The 10,809-nt window shown below is 30.8% G+C and overlaps 1 protein-coding gene across 3 annotated transcripts; it reads left to right on the top strand.

The window, feature by feature from the left end:
* The first annotated feature begins 1,837 nt into the window (after window positions 1-1,837).
* Window positions 1,838-8,522, top strand: LOC107074540 (potassium voltage-gated channel protein Shaw). Of its 3 annotated transcripts, none has more exons than XM_089170672.1 (7): window positions 1,838-2,012; window positions 3,482-4,004; window positions 4,098-4,577; window positions 4,716-5,003; window positions 5,809-6,018; window positions 6,097-6,294; window positions 7,947-8,077. In XM_089170672.1, exons 2-7 carry the CDS (start codon window positions 3,708-3,710, stop codon window positions 7,950-7,952), a joined length of 1,479 nt encoding a protein of 492 aa, XP_089026798.1. In that variant the 5' UTR covers window positions 1,838-2,012; window positions 3,482-3,707; the 3' UTR covers window positions 7,953-8,077. The 3 variants fall into 3 exon arrangements, with proteins under 3 accessions (XP_089026798.1, XP_089026796.1, XP_089026797.1); XM_089170670.1 differs by having other exon boundaries at window positions 1,853-2,012; window positions 7,852-8,522; XM_089170671.1 differs by having other exon boundaries at window positions 1,972-2,012; window positions 3,487-4,004; window positions 7,852-8,522.
* The last annotated feature ends 2,287 nt before the right edge of the window (window positions 8,523-10,809 follow it).

The raw sequence follows: 10,809 nt of genomic DNA, 5'->3' as shown, positions 1-10,809 counted from the left end.
ACTTGTAGATAATTTATTAAATGATATTTCATAGCTCATTTGAAATTGATCCTATACGCATCAACTAGTAATTTTGATTCAATGCTTGACAATGTTTTCATCGATGATATGAATATGTTTTAAGATCATCATTCATGATAAGGAATAAATGATATTTCAATTTATTTTCAATAAGGGACGATATTTTAATATAATTTACGCGTACGCAAGTGTATAAAGTTAATATGATTTACGGGCAAGTGTATGCAATTACTACGAGGGTAATACGCTAGTCGTTATCAATTTTGTTGTTAAGGGTTGAAATGGTGGCGCCCCTACGAATCTATCTTTTTTATCGACGTTACTATTATCGAATAAACAAAGATTCGCTTGAATGATCAAGAATTGTAATTTATTTTAATCAATAGATTTTCTTTATCCATATTTCTTTATCTATATTCGAGAGGTGATATTATTATCATTTTGTTCTTTTTGTCAATTTCTATTTTATCAACTTTCCAATTGATGGATCTTATCATTTTTCTATTTGTTCCTATGTTTAACATGATTAAAATAGAGAATAAAAAATAAGGATATTAATGAAAAATGAACGTGATCTTTTTAAAGTGAACACGACCTTGTTTTAATTATACTTGCTACTTCCCTACCGATATATAGTATATAAATAGTTTCTTCGATAGAAGTGCGATAAGCGAAAGAATAGAGATTTTTTTTTTATCGTTTACTTGACAAATACATACTTTTTTTTCTTCTATAAATTTTATAAACAAACGAATATAATTTAAAAATAATTTTTGCAAATAATGAAAGAAAAAATAATTGTAGCAATTTGAAAGAAATATTCGTCCCACCTTTTATATATTTAAAAATTTTGTAAGCTTAATGAAATAATGTAAAAAAGTATATGGAAAATATTTAACAGAATTCATAAAGATTTAATTTACGGATAATTATATTTAAATGCTTTTAAATATAATTATATAAAAGAATATTAAGTCATTTTATCAAAGGAGATAAAATATTTTCTAAAGTAACGATGGTTGTATGCGACAGGCGCACCCTGTACAAATGCAACCGAGAATACACTAGAGAACTACCTTATCGACATTTTTGTCCACATTTGATAAAAAATTCTTTCAAAGAAACTTAATTAATTGACACAATGTACTTTATTCTATTTACGATGATACTATTAAAGTAGCTATATTATTTTTGATCTTATCCACGGTTAGTCAACAAGATTAATAATTCCCAAGTACACCGTAATATTATTCAAACGATATTGTACGATACAGTAAAAGAAGGGAAAATTATTTACAATCGATAGAAAATTCTATTAACGATAAAAATTGTTATAATTTATTGTCAAAAAAAAAAAAAGAAAAAAACAAAAAGGATTACATCTCAATTTAATTTATCTTCGCGTTTCAACGCCGAAAGGAACATTAATATATAATACATATCAACGTTTAATAAGAATTTTTTCAAATTTAGCATAGCACACATAGAATACAAATGAATTTAAAGAATATTTCAATTCTTGCCTGTATAAATATAACTCCAAAGTCAAAGGATGAAACATAAATTCTTTTGTAAATTTTATTTTTACTTGGACGATTCTTTTGAACAATTATCTCTTCTTTTCTTTCTTACTTTATGTCATTATTATTAATAAAAAAAAAAAAAAAAAAAATAAAAAATACAAAATACAAAATAGAAAGAAAGAAGAATTTTTGTTAGAAAAAAAAATTCTTTTTTTCATGGGGAATTAAAAAAAAAAAATGTCTTTTTAACGAAAAGAAATAGCATAGAGAGAAAATGTCTTGGTTGGTTGTGGTTACGAATGCGTGGTTGGTTCTACAAATAAACATGCTCGAATTTATAGAACTGCTAACCACGTCTGCAAGTCGTGGTTTATTCCTTTCAACGGGACTATACCTTTGCTAAGAAACATAAAGTCTGTCAGTAGAAGTTTTACAGGCAGATAGTGAAGAAGCTTAACGATTGCCAAGGTGATAGTGAAATTTTAATTGCTAATCATTAAATAGAAGACAAAATCTATTAGATAAATGTGTCATATCAAGCTTTATATTTTATCACTTTGATCTTTTGATTCTTCTTATCAACATGAAAAATGTTTATTTGACTTAATCAAGGAAGTAATCATAGACACAGGAAATTGTGGGTTATTATTCATATTGAATGTGTATAACGTAAAATTCATTCTAAGTTTGAATATACGTCCAAATTTGTTGGACATATTAATTTGCTCGAATAATACCTTTTAATATAATTCATATCAAATATTAAAATATATAAATTAAAACAAATTAAATAAAATAAAAAAATAAATAAATAATATAATATATATATCTAATATTAAATCTAATAATATTAAATATATTAATAATAAATATATATTTTATATATAAATATATAATTATAATATTATATTATTATATAAATATATATATTAATATTATATTAATTTATATATATTTTTATTTTATTTAATTTGTTTTAATAATATATATATATATATATATATATATATATATTATAAATATATAATATACATTTATTAATATATTTTTTAAATATTATAAAATAAATATATATTTTATTAATATATATTTATTAATATTAATTTTAAAATTTTAAAAATTCTATAATAAACGATAAACATTATTCTACCGGCAAAATGTGATTTAATTATTTTATACCGACTATGAATAAAATATTCGCGTTTACGTTAATTAATTAAAAAAAAAAAAAAAAAAAAAAAAAACACACAAAAAATACTATCCATTAATAAATATAAGTATCGATTTTAGCCTTAGGCAACTATTAACAATGCGACCACACCTTTAGCTTTTTTTTAATCTTTCAATTACTAACTTAATTCATTTCATTTTGTATTATAACGATAACGTGTTCAAGAGTTCACATTGTTTCCCTACTAGTTTCTAGTGTCCGCTGTTTTAATCGTTGATCATGTAATTAAACTTGCTCTCTCATTAACATGCATGGTCGCTTTGGTTAATAATGCGATTAACAGAAATCGTTTGCTTTGAAAAAAAGAGTTCTTTAATTTTTAAAATAAAACAAATTAGAATTTAGATTAAGCACATCGCGATAGGCACCAAGAGAGTTTCTCTTTGTAAAACTTTTATTTTAACACTTAGACATTTTTAGAAAGAAAAATAGCTGACAGTGTTAATCCACGTATATCTATGTTAGTATATAGATATAGTCGTTTATCGTCTTAAGATACTAGAGGAAAAGAACGATCGTGACGTAAAGTTGCGATCGGCTAGACCGAGTGGACGATTAAAGAAGCAACCTGTGGCTTTTCTATGTCTCCTTGTAGATAAAGCTTTTACCCGTCTTAGTTAGTTAGGTGATTCGATCAACAACACAAAATACAAGACCACGTTGTGTTGTACATTTTTTTTAATTTTACACGTCATTTCTAATGTAGTTCAGATGCAGTATGGAGAGAAGAATGATGAATGGATGAAGGATCAAAAAAAAAAAAAAAGAAAAAATTTGGCAAGATAGTCGTTGGAAAAAATATTCTTAGAAGATATTTTCAAGTATACAATATATAAATATATTAGCAACTCGTTGTCACATAAGTTTTCATTTATTTTATCCATCGTGAATCGCGTGCTTGCCATGCGATCGAAGAGAATCCAAATAAGAGGATGAGGAAAGTGGTTGACGAAAGATGGAACGATCGGGTAATACTTAATGTCGGTGGTATACGTCACGAAACTTACAAAACGACCTTGAAGAAAATACCAGCCACGAGATTGTCACGACTAACCAAGGCATCGGTTAATTACGATCCGATATTGAACGAATATTTCTACGACAGGCATCCCGGTGTCTTCGCACAGGTTCTCAATTATTATCGTACAGGCAAACTCCATTATCCGACGGACGTTTGCGGTCCACTTTTTGAAGAAGAACTCGATTTCTGGGGTCTAGATTCTAATCAGGTTAGTTCGATGAACTCGTTAACAAGCACAAATCTATAGATACCGATTTCATCAAATGAAAATGTCATCATTGAAATTGGAACATTTTTGAAGGTAGAACCTTGCTGTTGGAGTACTTATAGCATTCACAGAGACACTCAAGAAACCTTGGCAATATTGGACAAATTGGACATAGAAGGGGAGAAACTTAGCGACGAGGAGATTTCACGACTGTTCGGTTACGAGGAGGAATATAATCGTGGAACGTTGACAAAGTGGCAACGATTACGTCCAAGAATCTGGGCTCTTTTCGATGAGCCTTACTCGTCCTGGTCGGCAAAGTGCATAGCCTGCATTTCTATCTTTTTCATCTGTCTTTCGGTTCTCTGCTTTTGCTTAAAGAGCTATCCTGGTAATAGTAATAGTAGCGATAATCTATCGCAAATTAGTACGAACGATTGTCCTACTAATGACTCCGTTAAATTCACCGAGCATTACGGGAATGAAAAGATCGGTCGACCGTATCGAGCATTTTATTACATCGAACATGCCTGCAATGCTTGGTTCACATTTGAGATAACCATTCGATGCTTGGTAAGTGTTTCAAACAATTTACAAATTGTCTTGTTTAATCCTTTGATGCAACTTTGATTGCAACTACATTATGTCGTTACAAATATTTCTCAAATGCATTTATAAGAAGAAGACGAAAGGATTCGGATTCGATTGTAGGTCAGTCCAAGCCTAAAGCAATTCGCAGTGTCGCCGGTGAACGCGATCGATTTAGCAGCTATGTTCAGCTTCTACACGGAATTCTTCACGGAGTCTAGCCTGTATCTGGAGGTCCTGTCAATAGCACGTGTACTTCGTCTATTTAAATTGACCAGACATTCACCTGGATTGAGAATACTCATACACACTTTCAAAGCATCAGCTAAAGAACTAGCATTGTTAGTTTTCTTTCTTGCTTTTGGCATAGTACTCTTCGCTAGTCTCGTCTTTTATGCCGAACGACTTCAGGTGAGTAAGTATCTACTCAAGATCTTGGATATTACCTTACTCGACGAGAAAAACTACTCGTCTGAATAATATATATATTTTATATCTCAATAGATGTGTTTTTCTATAAAAATCAAATTGATTATTTATTATATTATAGAAAAATGTAGAATATTTTGACAATTTGTCAACTTACATTAATATTCGTGTCATTGTAAATTTATGAAATTCCATTAACTAAGAAATTTTGCGAATACTCAACGAGTACCTAACGAGTCAAGTATTCAATACATATAAATAAACTATTCCAAGATACTCAGGTATTCTGATGATACTTGAAATACCCAGATTACAAGTTCATCTATCAACAAAAATAAACAATATCTCCAATTATTATTCAGTCTTAAAGAAAGAAGATGATAATCCTTGAAGATAAGGATATTAATTAAAAGGATGAAAGATTTCGTTATTACGTTCGAACAAAGGATCAAAACATCAAACGAAGCGTAGAAAATGAAAGGCTTTTCTTGTAACGTCAAGGGAGAGTGACAAAGAAAATGAGTCTGACTTTTCCTCAGGTGAAAAATTCATAAGAAACATGAATCATGAAAGGAGCTCAAGCTCGTGACAAAAGTAGCTCATCTTGAAGACACGCGTCTCTACTCTTTCTTCTTTCTTTATTTTTCTCTTTCTTAGTTATATCGCTCGAATGATCATGAATGAACTCTGATTCGTTAAATAGCAACAATACTGTATCCTTTTTTCAATGCTTTTCAAATGCTTTTCTTGCACGATATCAGGAATTCCAGTAGGCTGCTCTTTTCAGGAAAATCCTAAGAACGATTTTGACAGTATACCACGAGGACTTTGGTGGGCTTTAGTCACCATGACGACAGTCGGTTACGGCGACATGACGCCAAAAACTTTTCCAGGGATGTTCATTGGTGGACTCTGTGCCTTGACCGGTGTTCTCACTATCGCACTTCCGGTTCCCGTAATAGTCAGCAACTTTTCAATGTTCTACTCCCACACTCAGGTTAATATCAAACATATCATTATGTTACTTCAATAATATTTGTCAATAAGTATTTCATTGAATCATTTGTTTCATCAGGCCCGCAGCAAATTACCGAAACAGAGAAGAAGAGTCCTACCAGCTGAATTTCCACGACGTGGAAGATCGTCGATGCATCAAAATCGTTTATCGGATTCACAGAGACACGTGTTATCGGACGGTTCAGCTTGCAGATCCTTAACACCTTTGATGCCGCGGCAGCCTACTACCGGATTACACAACGTTCTACAAATCCAGGTACAAATACAGGTGCTTTTACAAACCTATCGAAAGTAGCTAAGTTAATTGCTTTATCGATACTTTATATATTCGAGTTTAACAAATAACTTATATAAATTAATGAAATTCATTGAAGCATTTGTCGAGTTTAAAAGATAACTTGGTACGAGTGATTATATTCAAAGAAGTAAGACGACTTTTTCATGATAAAAGAGAGCTATGCAAATGACGGAGTTTCTCTCTTAGGAGTTGATAAACGAAATAGATTCAAAGGGACGATTAGCATCAGAGAGAGAGAAAGAGAGAGAGAGAGAGAGAGAAAGTAACCTTTTAGAAACTCCTGAGCCTCTTGCGGTTATTCGCGTATATTTCAACTCCACTTTTCTAAAGTTCCTAACTCCATCCCATTCCCATTTTTTCTTTCCTTTTTGCAATGTATTTTTTTGTTAATACTTTTCTGTTTCTTTTTTTTTTCATTTCTTAAGTTTGCATTACAAATTTGGTCGGATCCAGAAGGTAATTCGGGTTTAAGTGAATGATTAATGTAATTACTTGAAATAAGCCATACGATGTCAAAAGGGAACAAAATTCACAGCACAAGTATATAACAATATACTTTTTGAACCAATTAGAAAAAGTCAAAATGAATAACTGTAAGAGTTAGCAATTAGTCAGAGTTTTAAAATAGCTTCATGTCGTCACTCTCTCTCTCTCTCTCCCTCTCTTTTACCTTTTCTATCTAATTTTCTCTTTTCTATTCTACAAATTTCTAAGCAAATTTGTATCAACTCGCTCTGTCTCTCTCTTTCTCTCTCTCTCTTTACGCTTACTCTTTTACAAGCTCGACCCAGTTTTGTTGGAAATTTAGAAATGTTTTCGTCAAATAAAACATATCCCTTTTTTTTTGCCACATCTTTCTTATATTTTTTTTTTTTTTTTTTTTTTTTACTTTTTGATTACAATACCAACAATCAACTTTCAATTATTCCAATAGAATTTACTTGGAATTTGGAATGATGTTTAAAAGTCTTCTTAACCATTGTTCCGATTCCTCGAAATAAACTAACTTTAGCAATCTATTTCGGATAGTATAGGTCGAGATTCGAGATTTAAAGCCCTCGAAGCTGATATCTCGAAAAAGCCGACGGGAATTCCAGTTGCAGTTTGATCGCATGATTCAGTTATGTAAATTTTCGATTCTAAATATGCTGACACTTGAAACGTTGATTTCCTTTCGGTACATTATTAAAGGAAACTAATATATGGTATTGCTTTTGGCGAGTATTTCTTTCTAAAGTTATTTATTGAAGGGTAAGCATTTTTAAATACATTTATCTTTATCGATATTTAAGTAAATCAATATTAATATGAAATATATATATATATATATATATATATATATATATATATATATATATATATGTGTGGTCAACCTAAATATGTTATAACTCTAAAGCAAATGAAAAATCTTTCCAAACTTTAAAAGATTATTTGACAAAAACAAATTTGTTTTGAACAAACAATCAGATGATTGAACATCTATGATAGTAGATAGAATTGATATTCTGGTTACAGCCGAACATCGTGATAAATCTAGCGGAAATCGAACATCGTCAACGCATCACTTCACCCAACCAACAATCTCAAGAAAGAAACTTATCTGACTGTAGAGATAGTGATCTAACTCGAGACGATAAGATGGGACAACAACAACAACAACAACAGCAACAACAAAGTGTCACTGAAATCGTTCAACCAGAAGAGGATACAAATAATCGAACAGAAAGAAAATATTCTCAAAATATTCACCACTGTGTCGTGTGACTAAAAATCAATTTTTTATACGGTTCTATTTTTTTTTTCTTCTTTTTTTTTCTGACCGTCAAAAAAAAAGCGAATATTTTCTATCGGAGAATATTGAAAAGTATTAGGTTGGTATAAAAGTAATTGTGCGAATTTTATGATTTTCAATTTGACGTTGATCTATTCCAATGACTTTTTCTTTTCTTTCATTTTGGAATTATTGTAAAGGATAAAATTCTTATATTATCGATATTTTTATTGTTTAATATTTAGTATTTGTCCTTTTTATTATGAATTGAATGTTGATCATTAAACAGTTTTCATATTGGATTCATATAAATCGTAATAATTCATGCAACTTTCGCGTACATTTCCGATAACAAAGTACAGTGAAGCCAATTTATAAAATAAAAACGAAAGAAGTATACAATTCCATTATGAAATTTGTTGACCAGTATTGTAACCATGGCAACAATGATTCCAACCAACTGATCATAAAACCTGAACCATTAATTTTCCTCTATTCTTTCAGTATTTATAATATAGATCGAACAAAAAATAGTCTCCCCCATCTCTTCGTTCTTTTTAACTCGGTTGAACTCGTCTACGGTTCAAAATATTCGCATCTATTAGTTTATAACAAAATTATAAATCAATCGTTATATAATATCTCATTCTAAAAAAAAAAAAAAAAAAAAAAAAAAAATTAAAAAATATAAGTACCATTTCTTATAATAAAGCCGGCCGATCGACCGATTCGATTTGATTTGATTCTATTCGAGGCCATTTAAGATAGGCCAGTAGCGTATCAACGAAGGGGAAGAACGTCGTCCTGCAAAACGGAAAACGCGTTTGACGCAAGAGTTTTCACAGAGCGCAAGCGTAAGCCATCGACCGCTAGAACGGTTTACTCAGGCTCTATGGAATCCCAAGCAAGCAACCACCCACCTATCCACCCATTCCTCACTCCCACTTTTCTCTACTCAGCATAGACACGCACGGTATAGACGTTGATACATATTCTTACGTGCTAAAGAAAGAGAAAGACAAAAAGAGAGAAAGAAAGATGATGATATGCACCCTTGGGACATTCCTTTGAATCGTTCTTGACACGGTGGGGTAAGTAAACGTCTCTGTGTACGCAAGTATTGCTTTCCAAATTCCTACCTCCCTTCCTCATCTCAATCTTTCAATCCCTAATTTTTTGTTTTGTTTTCTAGTTTGTTTTTATATACTAAAGTAGTACGTATATATTTATACGTACTACTTTATATATATATAGTATAATAGTATAATAGTATACTATAGTAATACTATACATAGTAGTATGTATACTATAATAATACTATACTATAATAGTATACTATAGTAATACTATATATATATATATATGATACTTGATGAGTATATATACATATATATATACTCTTTCTATTTTTTTTGTTCGCTCTTCGAAAAATTCTATTCAGATAGTATCGTACTCTTCAGACACTTCTCTTCTGAACTGTCAAGCTAACGAGATTGATTAGGTTGTTACGAGTACTCAGGAATGTCGAGTGAAGAGAAGAGGAACTTGTGATAAAAGAACAAAAGAGTCCGCTTATTTTCTGCGGGAAAAACACGATTGCTAAGGCGCCATGTGCCCGCGCATACACATATGAAACATATACTATTAACATAACAGTTAAAAAGAAATAAAATATTATACTTATAAAAAAAAAAAAAAAAAAAAAAGAGATTGTACTCTTCGTATATCTTGGAAACAACAAGCACAAGAGAGAATCCATTTGCCGTTTGTCCTTGCATGGCATCGTCAAGTAGGATGAAAAAGCTTGTCAAGTAGGGTAAGGGATCGACTACGAGAGTAAACATTTGCTATTATCCGATCCTCAATGTGTAATAGTGTTGCAAGAGAAAGCACGATGGTATTTACTCGTTTACGTTCTATGTTAGACGATTTAACGCTAGGCTGTGACGAGTACAAAGATTCATTCATATTCTTTTTGTTTTTAATTGAAAATAAAATTGATGAATTAAAATTAAGTTTGCTTGATTAACATTTGGGAAGAATGAACAAAAAAAGAATTAGAATAGTTTATTTTATCATCGTTGAGAAATCGATCGTGATCAACGATCGTAATGGTGTAAGCTTGTGCTTTTCGATGAATAATGAAAGAAAACAGGCATGGAAATATGTTTAAATAATGGCCAATCGGAGAGCTAACGCCTACCGATATAATACAATCAATCTTACTTCGAGAGTCGAGGGAATAAACGAATGAATAAAAAACGGCCACAAGGAAAGGGTAGTTGGGACGTGGAACTATCTTATCGACCAATTCAATCCTTGCGAACGATTTCGCTTGCTTGGGAGATTTTACCGAGGGGGAAAGATAGAAAAAAAAACTCTACTAAATGAAATAAAAATAGGCCCAATTGAGAGGAATAGAAAGTAATAGTATTAGTAGCAATAAAAGGGGATTTTAAAGATTGCATTTAAAGGAATGATGATCGTGTAGAATAGGAAAACATACCTATCCCTACACGATTTGATTAAAAATCATGAAATAAAGAGAACAATTGAAATGAATTGCATTTAACATAAGTTAGTTTAATCGTAGAGAATCGTAGAGATTCGTGGAAAAGAAAGTAGATAATATCGGCGTGTAGTCAGACGCAAGGAATTGCTATAACGGATAAAGGGAAAGAAAAAATAAAAGGTGGAATGGG

Source organism: Polistes dominula, unplaced genomic scaffold (genome assembly GCF_049000335.1).
Source record: "Polistes dominula isolate Pdom_NZ unplaced genomic scaffold, Pdom_raw_medaka contig_79, whole genome shotgun sequence".
NCBI lineage: Eukaryota > Metazoa > Arthropoda > Insecta > Hymenoptera > Vespidae > Polistes > Polistes dominula.
This window is presented reverse-complemented; position numbering and strand designations above follow the sequence as displayed.